Raw genomic sequence first — 19,839 nt, 5'->3', positions numbered from 1 at the left:
TAGTAGCTCGGAACTCTCCGAATGAGTGTAACCTGTCACAATTGTGTCACACAACACGGGTGACAGCTACACGGGTTGTGATACTAATTACTAACGGCAACATTTTGTACACTCTCGGCACGCTTTGACACCTTGGCTTTTCTCCAACTCCTCCAACACACACAACAAAAAACAACAGCGGCCGATTCCACCTACGACCAAGCGCCGATGCTCCCGCCCAGCAGCTCGCCCGCCATCCGCCCGACCACGCTGGTGGAGGAGCCGTTCCGCGGCGCGGAGGTGACGCACGCGACCCTAACGCCCGCCGGCGCCCTGCTCCGGCTCGCCACCTACTCGACCGCGCTGCTAATCCCCGAGGGCGCCATCCCGAAGCACCAGCGGCACAGCGTGGCGCTGTCGATCGTGCGCGACGACAAGCACCACGTGCCGGTGCCGACCGGGCCGCGCTCGACCTACCTCAGCCCGGTCGTGTTCTGCGGCCCGGTCGACACGAAGGTAAACAAACCGATCGTCATGCAGCTGCCCCACTGCGCGGAGAACCTGTCCGACTGGGCGTTCTCGCTGTACAGCGCGCCGGACAATGTAACGCCCTGGTGCAAGGTCGTGACGATCGGCGAGGAGACGCTCAACACGCCCGCCCTGGTGCAGATCGACAAGCGGTACGCGTACGTGCTGACGGAAACGTTCGGCAAGTACGTACTGGTGGGCGAATCGGCCACCGACATCCAGGAGCGGGTGGCGTGCAAAAGGCTGCGCCTGTTCATCTGCGGCCCGTCGACCGTGCCCGAGTTTTCCGACGTCAGCCTGCGCGTGTACATCGTGGAGGATAACCCGGGGGCGGAGGAGCGCTGCCGGCACTGCGAGCAGGAGATCGGCGGTGTCCTGCTCGGCCGCAGCACGGCGCTGCACTTTGCGGACGTCGGCCAGGCCGGGCTGAACATCGACCTGCAGTGCGTCGGTGGCTGGCGGGCGAAAAGCTCGAGCGAGCGGCAAACGATACCGTTCTCGCACGTGTGGAACAGCGCCTGTACGGCACTGCACTGCAGCTTTACCCTGTGCCGGACCGAGCACGACAAGTGTGACTTTAAGATCGTGGTGCAGGCGTCGCAGGATGTCCCCCAAGGGTTAGACGAGCGGCTGACAGCGATCGGTGTGCCGGCCACGCTCAGCATCTCCTCGTTCGTGCCGATGGCAAAGGATGGGCGCCACTGTCAGCACTCCTCCAGCTCGTTCGAAACGATGACGATCTGTAGCGTTGGGTCGGGCGATCACAACACCAACCTGCTCGCGACCGATCGCTTCCGGCTGTCGAAGGACGTGAAGCGGAAGCTGTGCCGGTGTCTCGATCCGCCGACCCAGAAGCGCAACGATTGGCGCATGCTCGCCGCACACCTGAACGTGGACCGGTACCTGACGTACTTTGCGACCCGGCCCTCACCCACCGACCAGATCCTCGACCTGTGGGAGTGTCGCAATCGCGACCTGAACGCGCTGCAGCAGCTGATCGAGATCTGCCGCACGATGGAGCGACCGGATGCGGTGGCGATACTGGAGCAGATCCAGCCGGCGGCCCCGTGGGTGTAGGAAGTCCTGCTGCACGGGGAAGCCCAGAACTAACGAATAACCAAGCGATGGCTGCGATAGTAGGTCAAGTCACTCTTTATAAATATTTATAATTCATTATCAACCAAACGGACACCGCACCGCCTTGTCAGTGTGTTGCGCCAGCCGAAGAAGGGTGCGGAGAAATTGACTGACAGCCACACGGGCTCTGTTCTGCGGAACGGTTTGTCCGTCCTGTTACGTCCCTGTTTTTTCCCACCCTGACTGTTCTTCGCTCTTTCTCCCCCGATCCGGGACTGGACAATCCTATCGGACAATCTGTTATTAACTCCGGCACTCTCGCGCAGACGAACTAGCCAGCGAACCCGTCTGCCAGTCGGGTAGTTGTCGGTTGTCACTCCACCCCTGACACTGACACGGCTACGGATGCAAGGCGTCATTGTACTGATTGCAATTGCACCGATGTCCGATGCTGTCCGTTTAGGAAAGAGCCCTTTCGAAGCCAGTTCAGAGGCCGAAAGGGTTCAGCTCGGAAAGGTCAGTGGTTGTGTTGGTGCTCGTCCGGCGGGATGCATACGTTACACACTGGCTCAGAGCGCTAGTAGCATCGAGACTCCAGCGGAAGGAGAAGACGCGTGGACGCTGAGACGACTGGCATAAGGTGATTTTGTGTTTTCGTTTTCTGTTTCACTCTGTACAATGTAATGTAGCTGCTTAAGATGTTCTCACACACACAGAGATGCGCACAGTAAATCTCAACTACGTATCCTACGTAAGCTATTGCTCAAATCAAGCAAAAGTTCATCCAGTAGTACCACGCGGAAGAAGAATTGGAACAATCCAGCATTTTTGTACGAAACATTGCCGTCTATCAAGCTATCGAACGACACACCAAACTCATATCAGTTGCGGTGCTAATGATACTACAACTTTCTTTCTTATCAATCTTCTCCAATTGGATACCATAATCGTTACAGTGCGTAACACAGCTATGGCAACACATTTTGTTGTTGCGAAAAAAAACAATAGTTGTAAATGTTTGGTACATAGCAGTCAAATTCCAAAGACTTGCAAATTCAAATCTTGTCCATTTATATTATTAACAGTTTTGCATTTTTAGAGTATTATAGCCATTTTTACGTCAACGAATACTTTAAACAATATTTTTTCTTTAATTGAAATGGTATAAACTTAAAAAAGTTTAAAAAGATTAAAAAGTTTTTTATACCATATACCAGGTTCAGTATCATTGTTTTCAATCGTTGCATGGCGTTTGTCATAATATTGGAATATATTCAAAAATTGTACCGAACTGTTCACATAGCTGTGTTACGCACTGTAATAGTATTTTATTTTATTTCGCATCATTACTATAACATCGATATCTCCCTTGCATTTCCAAACAAAAGAACACAGCATCCCTTTTAGACGAAAACAAAAAACAAGAGTGAATATAAAAAAAACCCAATAGAATTAATTAATAAGACTGATAACAAAACTGTATAAATAAAAGCGGGCGAAGCGAAATAAGATAATTACGCGCAGTTCAAACCTGCATCGTGCGTGCACTAATGTTAGGCTCTGTTGAAAAACGTCAAATACCAAAAGATAAACATCGAACCACACGCGCATTGCATTAGAGAGGATTCAGATCTTGCCGATCCTTTAGGTGGTGTTGAGTGGCGAATAGAATGACATCTACACTAAGTACTACTATTCGATATAAGTTCGTACCAGTAGCGAGATGTAAAGCTTAATATGTTGTGCAACACTGTCACAGCCAGTGTCGCTTTCAGTGTCCTTCCCAAGAAAACAAAACAAAAATACGATTGAGTTTATGTACTGTATAAAGTTTATGTGAAAGTAAGTGAAAAATCATACCGTTAGAGTACGTTTCTCGTCCAGTGTTGTGAACTATGTTAAAGATGATTTTATCATACTTTTTTTGGGCGGAGAGAAACACCGCCACGCAAGATGTAATCATTCAGCACTAATGTTTCCTTAGTAATTAAAGTCTTTGGTATCATGCTAGAGTGTTGCTGCCATAGATAGACGTGCACCTGGAAGTCAAAATCGGTGTACCATACTTTAGCAGTGAACGTTAAAACAGACGACAGGAAAAGAGGTGATAAAATATTCAAAATATTTTATGTTCGATTACTCTCCTTCAAAGCCCTTATTCTACTATCAACGCTCTGCCCACTGCGGCTGAAATTATTAGTTGTCTAGTGTGTAGTGCACCAAGCAAAAACGAATTCTACCCTATCGAACTTAACCGGAATTGCCTTTGTTCTAGTTTCTATGATTATTCTTAACAATGCTTTTAAATTTAACGCTATCGAGTGTACGCACGTACGTTCGCAGTTCATGTTTTAGATGTACTAATTCAAACTTTAGTCTTCTAGCTCATTACAGGGTGTGGCGGAAAGGGATGCGGAAATCTTTTCAATTCAATTTTCAAATTTAATGAGTCCTCTGACCAGTTTATTACTATAACCCAACAGATCAATATAGATTATCGTTTCGGTTTCGGTTTATTTGCATCAATATCTTTACAGGATTTACAGGTTTTTGATGTGAAAATTAGTTTTCAATTCAATCATCCATTTTCAGATATGAAAATAGAGCCTTCAATTTGACTTCAAACATTCTTCCTGGCTGCTTAACTCTGTCTTTAAAACAACACACCAAGGTGTATATAGTTATTTTGGAGAACCAAGTATTGTTTTTGGAGTTAGGCAGTGTCTTTGAGATTCAAAACGCTGTCCCAAAGTGGGATAAGTTCCCATCTAGTGAGTTATCTTCAAAGGACTTAATAAACGCAAGAACATGCCAAAAAGTTGGGTAAAGTATTTGCACAAAATAATAAGAATTTTCGCATTCCTTTCCATCACACTCTGTAGTAGAATGATTTACCAAGACGCGACATGTTCCGTATGTTACAAATTTTGGGTTTAGGCACTGGAATATGATGTATAAAAAGAGTGGATCTTATTGTAGCGACGAAAAAATCGCAGGTAATGTGTAAAAAGTATGTCCACGTACACCTGTGTGTGTATTTGTTCAAAGAACCTTACGATAAAAATGAGAAACATGCGCCAGGAAGAAAAAAAAGGAAAGAGAATACCTTGTATTACACTGTATAAGAGCAATGCTGCTAAATACTTCACAAATGCCAAGTGCCAAGAGAAAATACTTGTTTCCCATACATATTGTGCTCTTCTTCTTCTTCTTCTGTCTCTGGTACTCACTCTCACCCTCCCCCCTTTCCCAGGAATGGTCACCCCATAACTAACGAACCCTCACACACAGAGTTTGAGGTTCGTTTAGAATTGTCCTTTCATGCACGGTGCGGCTAGTGGCCGCCCATCCCCCTGGGTTGAGCGCATATTTGTCAAGGACAGCACACACACATACCGAAAAGGGACACGAAAGAATACAACCGTCCCCGCATTGTATTCTGCTCAAACATCATATTTCGCTTCCAATCCCCTCTACTTCCGGTGGGTAGCCACCGCCTGGCGTGGCTTCCTTTCGGGACACGTGCTACAAATCAACCAGCATCTCGCTCGCTTGCATACCCCCGTGTCCCCGCCATTCACCGACACTCACTTCCGGTCTGCTCGTCCGTCCGCCCGCCCGGTGGCAATTAACTCAGCTGGAAACGAAATTAATTGTAAAACCGCACCGCGCGCGCATCGGCTGCACCGCAACCGCATTGTGCACACAATGCACACACATGCACAAAAACACAATGCACAACAATGAGTAAAACAAAGAAGCATCCCGACGACAGAAATATGAGCATAAATTGTCAATAAATTGTGGAATGCATGCACACACACACATTCTACGCCTTTTTGCTCTGTAGCCTATTGCCCGGGCGCAGTTCCAGGGAACGGCTGGGAGTCATTTCTGCCATAGGGAAAGGATACAATTTTAAAATTGTTTCTGCTTTTTAGTTTGATTTCTGTTTTTTTTTTTTTGTGTGCTGTTTGTTCCCCCCAGTTGTGTAGATTCGGCATAGAGCACAAATGGTTGCCATCAATAGGGGATGATAATGGTGTGTGCGTATCGAAAAAAAAGGCCTGATTTTCCTTTTTTTCCCTAGGCCTAGTCTAAAACGAGCAACAGCAACAACAAAAAATCGCAACTATTTCGCAATGCATTTGCATACATTGATGCTAGGCGCTACCATTGCTAAAATGTATTCAATTAGAGCACATTTTCGAACAATGGGCCCGTGCCTATGACAGCGCCAGCCCGACCGGAAGACCGGACCGGAAGCCGCACGTTCGGCCTCAGTGGCTCTCTCGGTGCTTTTCTCCCGGCGCAGTCATTAGCTTAAAACCTTTTCACCCATCCCCCTTTGCTCTGGTGGGGGGGACCATTTGTATGATGGGAATTGATTTATGGACGATTTTCCATAATCGATGACAGTATCGGGCAGGATAATATTTTCAAATTAAATATCTGTCCCAAACCGACCTCCACCCCCTCCCTAGTGGTTCGAATGCTGGAGCGCAAATGGAGTGCTGGCAGGCATAACCCGCTGGAGTTCCCGCGATAGGATGAGAGAACCAATAGTAAGGATTAAAACCGATACACAAACAAACACAAAAAAGTGGTCCACACGGTAGCGCGGGCCGGTTCGAATGCACGAATATGCGGGCTTCGTTGGGCTCGCGAATCCACGACTAATGCTCAAAATAGTGCAAATAACCTAATGGAAGCGTTCCGGAAAAGGGAAAGGGAGTGGAGTGGAGACAGAATGGACAGGGCAGATTGGGCAAATGTTTCCCGTCTCGGTGTGTGACAGTTGATGCGTAACGAACATGGCACTCGACACACGATGAGCATAATTAAATCGACATCGGTAGTGAACCGGAACACGGATGGTCAGGATACCGGCCTTAGGTCGCTAGGGCCAAGTGTACCGGGCGGAAAGGTTGGAGTGAGTGCCTGCGTGACAAGTGTGTGGCGCCTCGATGCGTAAACACATGTTGGTCAGCTGAACAGAGAGAGAGCGAGAGAGAGAGAGATGGAAGGAGAAGTGGCAGAACAATTGGCTCGGGCAGTTTTGTAAATCCGGAGGTTGTCTTTTGCGTAGGAGCGAACAGATCACTCGGCAGGCGTGTGCGTTTGTGTAGATATACACTCGAATTCTTGTGTAAGTAGTTTCCAATTGTAATGTGTAATCGATAGTAAGGCATACGGCTACCATCACGGTTGATATACATATACATCTACTATACTGCCCGTGGAGGCAAACACATTTATATATATATTTGTTATAAAATATAATCGAAAACTATACAGCATATTCGTGTTGATTTTTGGCGTTCTTTCTTAAGCATCCGTACGGTGAGCGTGGATTTAGGGGTAAGTATTGTAAAAATGATGAAATTTGGATTGTTGTGGACGTTACTGTTGCGATTCAATAACCGTGGTTGTGATTTAGGTCTAACCATTGAAAAATAACGGATTGGATTCCTCTCACTATGTAAAACTTATTTTGAACCCATCGAAAATGAATGATATGGAACCTTCTCTAATTATTCGTACAGATTATGCAGCATTAAGGTACGATTTTCGCTATCATGCTTCGTTCGTTCTAACTGTAACATCGCATACAGTTGTAACATCGAATGAGAGGAATTTAAATACATATTTAGTATGTTATAGCAATGCTCCCCAGGGCCTCGTCCTGTCACTGTCCAACAATTTATTGATGGGGCATGTGTCCGGGATCCTCATTCTTCGCCACTAACGATGGAAACCAGGAGTTATAATTGGAAGCTCACACGTGGAATTTCATTTAAGATACTTCATGTCTGATGGACGCAAAACCTCATCTAACAAGATTCGGATGCTTCTAGGGGTACTTCAGGAGGCTTTTTTCTTACTAAACATCAGTTTTAGCCTACTGCTGAAGTGTCCGAAACCACTCCGACCGAAACGAAGTCCAATGATGCCAATGATGTCAGACGCTTAGAAGCCATCTTGTCACTTAAATGTGGCTCCATCGGGCGTCATCTAACCTTGTGTATTAAAATCATTTTGGGGTTAGTTTGTCTGGTGTCGTACATATGTCAGACCAGCTGAATGAAAACTCCTGATTACAGCGACACCTTAATTGTTTTTTCACGCATTGTCGCAGGTTTTGATCTTCTTCTTCTTCTATTTGGCGTAACATCCTACGCGAACATGCCGGCCTATACAGGCTTTCGAGACTTCATTCATTACCACGCAGCCGGATAGTCAATCCTTGCTACGGGGGGACTGTCCATTTTAGACTTGAACCCATGACGGGCATGTTATTGCATCGTTCTGGTTGACGACTGTACCTTTTTGATCTATGTCATGCTAATTTCTAATCCAATGTTCTCTGCAACCAGGACCGGGCCAAACTGAGGTGGCAAAATGACGTAGAAACGTCCACCGGGTAAGGCCTGGCTATTCTGCTCAATATAGCTAGGGGAATACTTCAGGGAATATATGAGAGCAGCTGACCAATGGTGTCTGTACAATCAACACATTCCAAGATCTGGAACAGTTTGAAGAAGTCGATTTCAGAAGTATCCATCTTTTAACCTTGGATGACTCTCTCTCTCTAACGACATGTTGAACAGCACACCGATATCCCCATGCTCTTGACGCAGTACGTTTGTAAGCAACAAAACGTGACGTTGGTCATTGTTTTTTGTAACAGTAAAACCAGAATCCAGGATACAGATTCAGTTACGGTACCACACGGTTTGTATAGAATTCCGAAAAGAAATCGCACATACAAAACTAAATACGCATACACAATTAAATCAAAACACGACCACATACGTTGAAATAGTTGCACTACCACTACAAATATGTCCACGTATTGCCAAAATAGTTGACTAAAGTAGCCTAAATGTATGACTAATACTTACGGCAGCGAAAAACACACATACACACAAACAAACATACAGCCATCTTTTAAACACGCACAACACTACTAAACCACTGTCTACTGCCTGCAATCCACTTCACACACCACCGAAGCTAGTTCTTTAGCGTCCGTTGCCTAGCAACGCACCAGCGGGCTTCACAGAGCAGGTGGATTGCCATTGTGCAACTGTCACTACTTGCGACCAATAGGTGTTTTGGGTAATTTACATTTTTGTCGACATTTTAATTATTTGTTTTCAATTGTGTACAACTTTTGGGTAGTTTTTCAAATGAAATCCTTTATTTCTCCCAGATTAGATATTCCAATTAAACCATGGCGCAACTAGCTTCACCAAAAACACACCAAAGTCCCACCGAACAGGCACAACCTTCAAAGCAACCGGTAGAAACGCTCACACTGAACGATCTCGATCCGTCGATACGGGACGCGTTTCCAAAACTAAAAGCATTCAACAATGTGCAGCGCGCCGTCGCCAATACCGTCCTGCAAACAGACAATTCAATAGTGGTCAACGCTCCCACCGGCTCAGGCAAAACGGTGATCCTCGAGCTCGCAATGCTGAAACTCTCCACACAGGCAAAGGACGCCCCATATCGTATCGTTTACCTCGCACCAACACGATCACTGTGTGCGGAAAAGTTTCAAGACTGGAAGGGGCGCTTCGCACCGCACGGGCTCAGCTGCATCCAGTTCGATGGGGACAATCTGGTCGAGGATGTGGCCCAGCTCAGCCACCATCGGCTCATCCTGAGCACGCCGGAAAAGTGGGAAGTGTTTACGCGCCACTGGGACGACCAGAGCGTGGCCTGCGTGCTGCGACCGATCCGGCTGTGCCTGATTGACGAGATTCAAATCATGAACGATAGCGATCGGGGCGCCAACCTGGAGCTCGTCATCTCACGCATGAAGTATATCGATTCGAGGCTGCGGAGAGTGGACGCGCCCGGTGGAGAGATGCTGCAGTCGATTCGGTTCATTGCCGTATCCGCCTGCATTCCCAATGTGGATGATTTTGCCCGTTGGCTTGCGAGTGATGGAAGAGCTGTGGTTCCGTACACGTTCGACGAGACGAACCGCACGACCCGGATCGAACGGCACGTGCTCTCCTTCCCGAGCGCTTCGAATCCGTACAAGTTCGAGCTGAACCTCAACTACAAGCTGCCGGCAATCATCGAGCAATACTCGGCCCACAAACCGACGCTCGTCTTCTGTACTTCGCGCAGGAGCGTCGAGTCAACGGCTAAATTTCTTGCCAACCGATCACCGGTGAAACGGGCTGGTCCACCCGCCGACTCGGCACTGGCCGAGCTGGCCGGCAATTTGGCCAACCGTACGCTGCAGGAGTGTGTGGCGAAGGGTGTCGCCTACCATCATGCCGGTTTGCTGCACAACGATCGCAATCAGATCGAAGCGCACTTCCGGGCCGGCCATCTGGCGGTCCTGTGCTGTACCAGCACCCTCTGCATGGGCGTCAACCTGCCCGCCTACCTGGTCGTGGTCAAGTCCACGTGCAACCACACCGGCAAAGAGTACACCGACAACTACGTGCTGCAGATGGTTGGCCGGGCAGGGCGGGCCGAATTCAGCGAGGACGGTGTCGCCGTCATACTAACCACCGATGGGAATGCGTCCCGCTACCAGCGGGTCGTCACCGAGACGGCCCCCATCGAGTCGCAGCTCCGCCGCAAGCTGCCGGAACTGCTCAACTCGGAGATAGCGCACGGCATCATCTACGACCAGCCGGCCGTGATGGAGTGGATCCGGTCGACGTTTTTCTACGTACGCGCGCAGACGAACCCCGCGCACTACCAACTGGCCGGTGGGCGGCTCCTGGACAAGCAGATCGAGAAGCTGTGCTGCGACACGGTCGAATCACTCGAAGCGAACGAACTGATCGTGAGGCAGCGCCCGAATGCGATCGTTCCGTCCGCTTGTGGCCGGCTGATGGCCCGCAATCAGCTCTCCTTCCCCACGCTGCAGCTGCTCCAGCAGGGCCTTAAAGGGCGGGAAACGCTGGACGAAATGCTCGTCCTGATCACGCGTGCCCACGAGTTCGGAGAGTTTACCTGCCGGCAGGGGGAGAAAAAGATCCTCAACACGCTGAATGGACCCACCATTTCGGCGTCGTTCTGTGACGGAGGGGACGATGTGACCGGTGGCGTACGGTTCCGCTGGCCAAGGCGCATCTGTACGACGGGCACAAAGGTGTACTGTCTGGTGCAGGCTGTGTTCGGTAATTTGCCCATCAACGATCACGGGCTGCATCAGGAGGCGGCCAAGATGGTAACCGTCGGTGGCCGCATTGCGCGGTTCGTGATCGGCATACTAACCGCCAAGAGGGATCATCCGCTCGAGGGTGGATGCTTCCGGGCGCTCGTCAGTGCGGCCACACTGCTGCAGTGCTTTCAGACGAAGCTTTGGGAGGACAGCCCGTACGTGGCGAAGCAGCTGGGCCAGATTGGCCCACGGCTTGCCCGCCACCTGGCGGAGCGGGGCAAAGGAACGTTCGCGGCCATCCGCCACTCGGACCCGCGGGAAATTGAATGCATCGTGAAGAAGCCGCCACCGGTCGGCAATGATATCGTCAACTTTGTCAGCGGTTTGCCGGAGTTTACGATCAAACTGTGCAAAGTGGAGGGAGCTGCTAGCGGGCAGCCGAGCTTTACCTGTACCGTGGCACAAAACAACACGCACTACGATCCGGAGATAGCGGTAAGCTTCTGTATGCTGGTTGGCGATTCGTCCAACCGCGTGCTGCTGCACGTGGACAACTGCACGGTGGAAAGCATTCCGGTGATGGGCTGCACGTGGCCCTTGCCGGTAAAGGACGGCAGCGGCACCCCGATCGAATCGCTCTCCGCTCACCTGATCTGCCACGAGTGGTGTGGGCTGGACTGTTCCCATACGCTATGGCTGGTGGAACGGCCACCGAGCGTGGTGAAGCACCGCCAGACGGCCATAACAAACTTCTTCCCCAACACGTCGCTGAACGAGTCAGCGATTGGCGGGGAAAAGATCGCCTTACCTTCTGCGCTGGAGCTATCGCGCTTGCGTTGGAATGAGACGAACGCGCACGAGGTGTCCGTAGACTTGCCAAACAAGCTTCCCTTACCAGGAGCAGCATCCCGTATGCCATTGAACACGAGCAGGTGGAACGAAAGCTGCGATGAGAGTGTCGCGTTTCGGACCTCTGTCGGCAATACTACATTGATTTCAAACAATTCCACTAAACTAGCCGATACGAGCAACGACATTTCCGCAATGCTCGATAGCCGCGTGCTGCAAAAGCCTCTTCGTTCCATCCTGAAACCCTTTTCCACGGTACCGCCCAGGAAGCCGCATGCTTTCGCACCGCTAAACATATCCCACTCCTCGCTAATGGGAAACAGTAAGCAGAAACACTTCCAAAATGCAGCGAAGCGTATCGTTACACCTGTAGCGATTCGACCGGATGAGCTGGAGTACATTTTTCAACCGGATAGATGCACCCTTAACTTTACACTTTGCAGCCCGGTAGATGATATAGTCGATTGCTTGCAAAGGTACACCATTTTTCGGGCCGATTGCTGTACGCCTCCGGACGTGCTGGTAGAGGTTCAGGTTGAGCCGGCTATTAGGGCGGAGGAGCCCAAAAGGAAGAACTTTGACCTAGGGAAGGCAGCGGATGTGTTTGTCTCGGATGAAGAGTGACCAATTGGCACTTTAAGTAGCACTTTCCACCCGTTCTTAGTGGAATGCTTTTACCTACTTACTGTAACAACACAGTAGCTCACATTGAATAGTATCAAAACTTTGCAATTTATTGATAATACACGTTGCACGGCAATGAACACACGTGAACTAAACACTACGGTCAAAATATGAAATCCAAAGCCTGGTTTTTTTAAGGATTTACTCCCTTGCCTTATTCCTGTTGTGAATACAACAAAAGAAGAAGCTATTTTCAACCCTGTAAGACAAGCGATATGCTAGTGCAAAAAAAAGAACTATCTCTATCGATCTTTCCTACGATCACTACCGTTTCGTTTCCTCTTTCTTCCTACGCCCTTTTCAGTCGAAATCGTTACAATTCCTTTTACAGCCTTACAACAACTCAAAAACAGGAAAAACAAAATCAAACTAAGTAAGTTTACTCCCCCAAAAACACACACAAAACCGTACACTATCAGTAGCGTACTTGTACTTTTGTCTTTTGTCGTGTAGACAGACGCCACGTGGCGTAAGAAAATGGAAAGAAAATGCACTCTGCTACTGTGGGAATACAGTTACTTCGGCTAATATAATAGAATAAAAAGGAAGAGCTTCTATACAGCTATATAGGTATGTAGTAGCTTCTCTATCACACGCACACAAAAATATCGTCGTTGCACGATCAAAATCTATCCCTTTTTAGTTCCTGCATTGTTGGTTGCTCTTGTAGTTTTGCAGCAAAAGCCCTTTAGTGGTCCTTTTGGTTTGCTTCGGCTCCTGCTGCTGCTCATCCTGCATCGTTATTGTTGTTATTGTTGTGGGGAAGGTACGTAATAACACTATTTATCGTATGTATGCGTTCACCGAGGTAATTACAACCAATAACCTCTTCCAATAAGCTCTCTAAATGCGTAACTCCCTGTTCTACTAATATTATAATGCTGGGATATGCTTCACCGATAAAGCTGATTATCATACAGCGGAGTTTGAAATACAGGTTGGTAGTGGGCATGAGTTACGGCCCTCGATTATTGCTTCCACTTTCTTCTGGCGTTTAGTTTGTCTTTCTTATTTTTTGGCAAATTCTTTTCTCATTCGCTCAACTGGGGCCAATCTGTACTGTCGTTGCAATGCGTGTATAGGTGTGTGTGTAGGTGTGTTTGCGTCTTTTGTAACGCGTTTCCGGTAAACGCGCTTATCGAAGCTTCTCCCGCAGCCAGTCCTCGGTCATATCGTCCAGCTCGCGGATTTCGTAGTAGCGCGTCAGGTCGGCCTCGCGCTGCAGCGCCATGCGCGTTTTCGCGTACAGCATGCACAGCTCCATCTGGCTGTCGCGCGGCGTGTAGAAAATGAAGCACATTGGGTAAGATATCCGTGAATCGTCGTGCACCATCTTGTAGCTGTAGATGATGTAGCGCGGCTGGTGGCTGGGCAGCTGTTCCTGCAGCTCCTCGATCGCTACGTCATCCAGCAGCTCGTCCACGGTAACCAGCTGCTTCTCGCGGTCGATTTTCACTGCAAAACACGGCGCCCACAGTTTCGTTAGAATAAAGCATGCACAGTTCCCCCCCCTTCCGGCACCGTTACGTAGTGAAGATGATGATTCATCTGCAACGCGCGACAGCGCGAGATAACAGCACCGTGTGGCGTGGCGTGGCGGAGCGTACTTACGAATCAATGCCGTATTGGTTGCGTTGCGTCGGAAGCGAAACTTGCTGATCTCCTCCTTTGCCTCGGGGCTAATATCACAGATCTGCGCTTCGGTCTAGTCAAGCGGAAACGGATGATTAGGTACAATTATCTTGCCCACTAAGTGGGGTTTGAAAACGCGAACCAGCCGCTCCTACATTCAATGCGAATGTAAACTTACCATCGTGTTTTTCGTTTCCTTTCGAGCACTCACAAACACAGCACAAACCCAATAGCGATATGTTTCGTTGAGAGAAATTTGAACAAACCAAGTGCGGAATTATGCTGCCAAAGAGTGTACGACGAAAGGGCGGCGATGTTTGAATGCGCCTCGCCTAGATTCTTTGTTTGTGTTTTGTTCGGTGCCGTTTTGTATTGGTTGTCTTCTTGTTCTTGGACCCGTTGGACAAGGCGAGGGTTTTTGACGTTTGAAAATAGCTGCATCTCGCTCATTTTCTCTAGCCGTCCTTTACTCGCTTACAGTGCTCGTTTCTAGGTGAGCTTCTGTGCTCCCCTCTCACACCTTGCACCAAACACTTCTTCAACCGTTGTCGTACCGTCTCTTTCGCTCACATGGACGCATAAAAAATGTAAACAACTTGGTGGCTGGGAGTTCGGTAATGCTACAAATTGAGTTAATCTTGATGTGTGATTTCCTGTTTTCTGTAAACAACCATCAACCAGTATGGATAGGAGTGTGGCAATAAAAAACGGGACTGCGACACTATAAAAGAATGCACGCATGTGCCCTCGTCCTCATGCGCCGATATACCGATCAACGGAAAGCAGTTAAGGCACTGGTCTAATCTTGTTGCGCGCAACATTGTTGCTGGCAAAATTTATGGATTTTGACAGCTAGCGCAACTTTGTTGCATGCCAAATTCAATCCAATTTGATGTTTGTCTGGCAACATTTTCTATTTACCTTGGTCATGGTAATCGGGTGTATGAAATGACACAGCAGCAGTGTGCGTTTTGTTGACATCCGCTAAATTTGGATTTCAAGCATTTATAATACATTTTATGGTGTATATTTTGTTTTTATTTGTTGTTTTCAACAAGTGAATGATAAAAAATAATCTCTGAGCTGTTAATTGGCAATTTTTTGACGCTAAACAATGTCAAAGAGAAATGTTGCCAGCAACATTCATAGACCACCTCAGCGATATGTTTCCGAGCAACAATGTTGCGCGCAACAAGATTAGACCGCTGCCCAAGCTACCGATCAGGGAAGAACCATGGCCAACATGTCCCGTAAGTTTTGTTGTGTTTTGCTGGTAGGTGTATTAGTGAAATGTGCATTAGTTTAATTACATATTTGCATCATATTCTTTTTAGGACTGCTGTCGGTTAACCACGCCGTGTTGGCATGGTCAGAATGCCAATAATTGTCCAGGTCATTCGGCCCAGGCATGTCTTCCTTTATCCTCATATGTTCCTGATCAGCGATAGGTGCTCTCCACCTGCTCCAGCCCTCATTTGCTTGCTGGGCGGTCCTGTGCGCAGTGCCGTACGGCATATCGTACGCTCTCAAGCACCTTCGTGGCGTGACATACGGTCACTGTTCAATATGTGCCGGTTATTTCATCCTAGTGGTTTTACACAGCTCAGTAAGATGATCCGGAGGAAGCCTGGCTCGCATGAAATCCAAAGTGCTTAAGAGGGACGTTGTTACCGCCTGTTAGCTCTATCGGGAAGTCCGCGTAGTTAACAAGCTTCAAATTCTGCCACATGGTAAAAAGTAACACGCAGTAGGGAAAATAATTATATATGACAGATTCCGCAAATGAAGACAGTTCATAGAAAGCCACCACCGAATCAGCTGATGCAAGAGCGGAACATGTATGAGCAAGTGAGACGGCGGAGCGCCGATGCTAATATGGCACAAATATGAAATGTAGGACCCCTTGAGGTCGATGAGGGGGGAGGTGGCGGAGTGTATTTATTTTTTTGGCCAATTTATTTTGCCCACCAACACAATCGCACACCAGCGCGAGCTTTTTTGGGGGCAATCTTGAACCCTTCAAAACCCTCGCTCGAAACGTCCAAAACCCTCACAACGACTTACAAAAAGCATCGCCAGCGAGGGAAAATCGCACTGATTTGGAGCGTTGACGAGCTCGTGAAACCGGCCTGCGGGGTACTCTGTGAGCGTGCTCCGGCTTGTTTACGTCATCTGCCTGACAACAAACAACAACAACAAACCACATCGCCTCGAGAGGGTGGAAGCAATTGATCGATTCGTGGGGCGTGCTTTCGTGTTCACTTTTCCCCTAAAACATTATCAACCCTGTACGATGGATCTCGAACAGATTCATCAGGAAGCGCGCCAGGCGGCCCTGAACGAGGTGAAGAACATGTTTCAGCGCTCCAACCAGATGGAGAAGGTGGACCAGTATCGACGGCGCATCTATCGCAAGAACCTGTCCATGGACGCACAGCTCAAATCGTGCATGCAGAACCAAACGGACGATGTGAAGATAGGCGTAAAGAAGCTGCAGACCGCCCTGGATCAGATACAGGAGATCGGCGACCGGATGAAGAACGCGTTCGCGATGCTCACCGACGTGCCGGCCGTGTACGATACGCTCGAGAGCGTGCGGGACGAAAATGCCAAACATTCCCAGTACATGACGGCGATGGAAAACCTGAAGCACATCTTCACCGTCCAGTCCAGCGTGGACAAGGCGATGCAGTGGATCGAGGAGGATAAGCTGCTGCACGCCCACCAGTGTCTGTCCGATCTGGAGAACTCGCGCGACGATCTGCTGTACGAGCTGCACAAGCTGCCGAAACAGAACGCCCACGATAAGATTACGCTCAAGCGGTACTTCGAAAAGGTGGAGACGGTTTCGGTGACGCTGGAGAAGAAAATACGGCTCGTGCTGCAGCGTACGCTCAACACGGTGCGCAAGGAGCCGACCGTGATCGTTACGGCGCTGCGCATAATCGAGCGCGAGGAGAAGGCCGATGCGTTCGCGCTGCAGCAGCAGAAAAATACGGGCTTCATAGCGCCCGGGCGACCGAAACGCTGGCGCCAAAAGGCACTGGATGTGCTGAACGAGGCGGTGGTGCAGCGCATCGAAGGATCGAAGCTGGAGGAACGGTCCGACAACAAGATGTGGCTGGTGCGGGATCTCGAACTGACCAGGCAGTTCCTGCTGGAGGATTTGCGCGTGGTAAAGTCGCTTTGCGTGCCTTGCTTTCCTCCACACTACAACATACTGAACGAGTACGTGAAAATGTACCACAACGCAATGTCCAAATATGTAAGTACGGTTGCGGCATGACAGCGCTCCTGCTTGGCGGCTCGAACATGAACTCTTTTCTTTGTATTTTAGCTCGAAGAACTCATACAAACAGGGCTGGAGGGTAACGAGTACGTGACGATACTGTCCTGGATTATGAACACCTATCCCGGCCGGGAGTTGATGCAACATCCCGACCTCCTGATTGACCTGTCCGACGTTGGGCCGCTGGTAAGCAAGCAGCGCCTGCACGAGATGGAAACGGCCTACCTGCGCACGATGGAACGAAACTACCAGGAGTGGATGACCAAGACGCTGGAAACGGAGAAGGCGGACTGGATCAACGGTGTCGAGATGGAAACGAGCGACCAGTACTACCACACGTCCGCCCCGATGATCATCTACCAGATGATTGATCAAAATCTGCAGGTCACCAACACGACCCACTCGGACCTGACGTTCAACGCGCTCATACTAAGCATCCAGCAGATGACCAAGTACGGTCACATCTACCGCACCGCCGTGATCGAGTACAAGGAGCGCCATTTCCGGGACCGCAGCCAAGCGCCCTTCTTCACCCAGCACATCATCACGATCGTGAACAACTGTCAGCAGATGATTGAAATTGCCCAGCAGCTGAAGCAACTCTACTGGCCGAAATCGAAAACGCAACACTACGAAGAGTTTGAGAAGCTCGTCAAAACGTACCAAACGCTGCGGGACGAAACGGGTCTTGTGCTGCTAGAGGAAGCGTTCCTCGATCTGGAAGGACACTTCAACGAGCTGTTCACCGCCAAGTGGACCACCTCGTCCGTGTCGGTCGACACGATCTGCGTCACGCTGGAGGACTACTTCCAGGACTACAACCATTTGCGCACCGCCAACTTTGAGTACGTGATCGGCGAGGCGCAGAAAATGGTCGCCAAGCGATACATCCGGGCGATGCTTTCGAAGCGGCTGAACAAAAACCGGGCCGAGTGTGAGGTGCTGGCGAAGAAAATCGCCAAGGAGTCGAAGCAGATCAAGGTGTTCTTCGAAAAGGTGGCCCCGAACGTGGCGAAGGGTGACTCACCGATTGATGTTATTTCCAATCTGGCCGGGCTGTTGAACTGTGACGCGGAGATGCTGGTGCTCGATCTGCACTCGGTGCTGTCGTCGTACCCGTCGATTACGGAGGACCATCTGGTGCGGTTGTTCTATCTGCGGAATGATTTTAAGAGCAGCGAGCTGAAGGAGAAGGTGCAGGATGCGCTGGTTTCGCGCAAGTCGACCATCAGCCACGACAAGCAGGACGCAATTTTCAAGGAGATTGTGTTTTCCGATAAGCTGTGGTAGGGGGCGAACATGGATATTAGATGTTATCGTATTATTTCTTATGTTATTAAGCGTAATGTTATCAATATACACATTCTACCTAACATTATTCACGGTGACGTGTCTGACGATGGGAAGAACATGAAGGGATGTTCGAGATAAATTATCGGTTTTTGGAACCGGAACAGGTTCAGAATACTGGTGGGAGCTTAGAATCGGACCTGTTCGATTTCGATTCCGTGTTTGGAATCAATTCCGGAGCTGATTCCGATGCTCTCCCGATGAATTCCCGATTCCGGATTAAAATCCGGAGCCAATTCCGGAGTTTACTCCGGAGTCGATTCCGGAGTTTAAACAGGAGTCGATTCCGGAGTTAACTCCGGAGCCGATTCCGGAGTTTACTCCGAAGCCAATTCCAGAGTCGGCCCTGGAATCAATTTCGGAATCGATTTTGTAATCGAAAGCCACATCGGATTCGTCCTGGAAATAGCAATGAGCTCCGGTAACGGAATCAGGATCCAGAAATGGAATTCGCTCCGGAACGAGAATCAGTTCTTGAATTGAAATAAGAAGTTTCAAAAGCGAAATCAGTTCGAGAATCTCCAGGAGAATGGATCGTTTACAGGTAATTTTTGGTTCTTTGCGGATATCAATACTTAGCATCATTGGATCCAAACGGATCACAAAAGAGATGACGATGTCGAAACTGATTCCGATTTCGAAACCAATTCTGATCCCGGAGCCAATATCGATTCTGGAACCGATGCCGAAGCCGATTCCGGAACCAATTCCGAAGTCAGAATCGATTCTGGAGCCGGTTCTGATTCCAATTCCGGAACCAATTCTAAAGTCAGAATCGATTCCGGAGCCAACTGCGATTACGGAGCCGGTTCTGATTTCGATTCTAGAATCGATTCCACAAACTGATACCGGACCTATATCCCGAATCGATTCTCGAAAACTTTGGAGCTGAATTAATTCCAATGAAATCTTCATTTTTCCCATCACTAGTTCAGAATGAGTTCAAAGTTCAACGGTGAGATTTAGAATTATCTTCTGAAGGGATTCGTACTGTACCAACACCGAGATAAATTCAGGTTGAGCAGCATGACCGGAATAGGTTCTCCGAGATTCTGGACCCGAATTATGCTCAGGACAGGTTCTCAGATCAGAATGGGTCCAGGCACCGTAGCAAACACGGAATGGTTTCTAGAACAATACTTACACTGGAGTAAATTCTTGTTTCACTTCTGAAACATAATTTAACATACAATCTAAAAAAGATTCTAGTTATATTCCAGGAAATTTTGCGATTTTTCCCTCCTTTTAATTTTATGGCACAAATTATGGCAACCAGCACCGCCGCTTGCTTGAAAGCAAGAAAATCGCT

At 48.8% G+C, this 19,839-nt stretch overlaps 4 protein-coding genes and 1 long non-coding RNA gene across 11 annotated transcripts in view; 3 read left to right on the top strand and 2 right to left on the bottom strand.

Annotated features, from left to right (window-relative positions):
• LOC120900337 (netrin receptor unc-5-like) overlaps positions 1 to 6,886 on the top strand; it is a 55,888-nt gene extending 49,002 nt beyond the window's left edge. For all 6 annotated transcript variants that reach the window (XM_040307191.1, XM_040307194.1, XM_040307192.1 and 3 more), the window contains exon 11: positions 179 to 6,886. In XM_040307191.1, the coding sequence (XP_040163125.1) occupies positions 179 to 1,584 (1,406 nt within the window). In that variant the 3' untranslated portion in view covers positions 1,585 to 6,886. The remainder of the gene's footprint in view (positions 1 to 178) is intronic.
• A 1,606-nt stretch (positions 6,887 to 8,492) lies between these two features.
• Positions 8,493 to 12,824, top strand: LOC120902788 (probable ATP-dependent DNA helicase HFM1). Of its 2 annotated transcripts, none has more exons than XM_040311787.1 (2): positions 8,493 to 8,706; positions 8,806 to 12,824. In XM_040311787.1, the coding sequence occupies exon 2, from the start codon at positions 8,822 to 8,824 to the stop codon at positions 12,197 to 12,199; it is 3,378 nt and encodes a 1,125-aa protein (XP_040167721.1). In that variant the 5' UTR covers positions 8,493 to 8,706; positions 8,806 to 8,821; the 3' UTR covers positions 12,200 to 12,824. The 2 variants fall into 2 exon arrangements, with proteins under 2 accessions (XP_040167721.1, XP_040167720.1); XM_040311786.1 differs by having other exon boundaries at positions 8,801 to 12,824.
• LOC120902789 (glia maturation factor gamma) lies at positions 12,289 to 14,268 on the bottom strand. Its single transcript, XM_040311788.1, has 3 exons — positions 14,070 to 14,268; positions 13,871 to 13,964; positions 12,289 to 13,714 (listed from the first exon to the last, which is right to left on the bottom strand). The coding sequence occupies exons 1-3, from the start codon at positions 14,070 to 14,072 to the stop codon at positions 13,395 to 13,397; spliced, it is 417 nt and encodes a 138-aa protein (XP_040167722.1). The 5' UTR covers positions 14,073 to 14,268; the 3' UTR covers positions 12,289 to 13,394.
• A 1,255-nt stretch (positions 14,269 to 15,523) lies between these two features.
• On the bottom strand, positions 15,524 to 18,642 carry LOC120904724. The gene is made up of 3 exons (XR_005739816.1): positions 18,550 to 18,642; positions 18,208 to 18,461; positions 15,524 to 15,611 (listed from the first exon to the last, which is right to left on the bottom strand). It is a non-coding gene; the product is annotated as an uncharacterized LOC120904724 (long non-coding RNA).
• On the top strand, positions 15,987 to 18,562 carry LOC120904723 (exocyst complex component 3). Its single transcript, XM_040314960.1, has 2 exons — positions 15,987 to 17,156; positions 17,229 to 18,562. Exons 1-2 carry the CDS (start codon positions 16,185 to 16,187, stop codon positions 18,468 to 18,470), a joined length of 2,214 nt encoding a protein of 737 aa, XP_040170894.1. The 5' UTR covers positions 15,987 to 16,184; the 3' UTR covers positions 18,471 to 18,562.
• Positions 18,643 to 19,839: the final 1,197 nt, after the last annotated feature.

The sequence above is a fragment of the Anopheles arabiensis genome, chromosome 3 (assembly GCF_016920715.1).
Source record: "Anopheles arabiensis isolate DONGOLA chromosome 3, AaraD3, whole genome shotgun sequence".
Taxonomy (NCBI): domain Eukaryota; kingdom Metazoa; phylum Arthropoda; class Insecta; order Diptera; family Culicidae; genus Anopheles; species Anopheles arabiensis.
Note: the sequence above shows the minus strand (reverse complement) of the source record. Positions and strands in the feature narration are given on the sequence as shown.

Coding starts and splice junctions, on each gene's coding strand:
- LOC120902788 (XM_040311787.1), top strand. CDS start 8,822: ATGGCGCAACTAGCTTCACCAAAAACACACCAAAGTCCCACCGAACAG.
- LOC120902789 (XM_040311788.1), bottom strand. Junction 13,715..13,870: donor AACCAATACGGCATTGATTC/GTAAGTACGCTC, acceptor CGTGTTTTGCAG/TGAAAATCGACCGCGAGAAG.
- LOC120904723 (XM_040314960.1), top strand. CDS start 16,185: ATGGATCTCGAACAGATTCATCAGGAAGCGCGCCAGGCGGCCCTGAAC. Junction 17,157..17,228: donor ACAACGCAATGTCCAAATAT/GTAAGTACGGTT, acceptor TTTGTATTTTAG/CTCGAAGAACTCATACAAAC.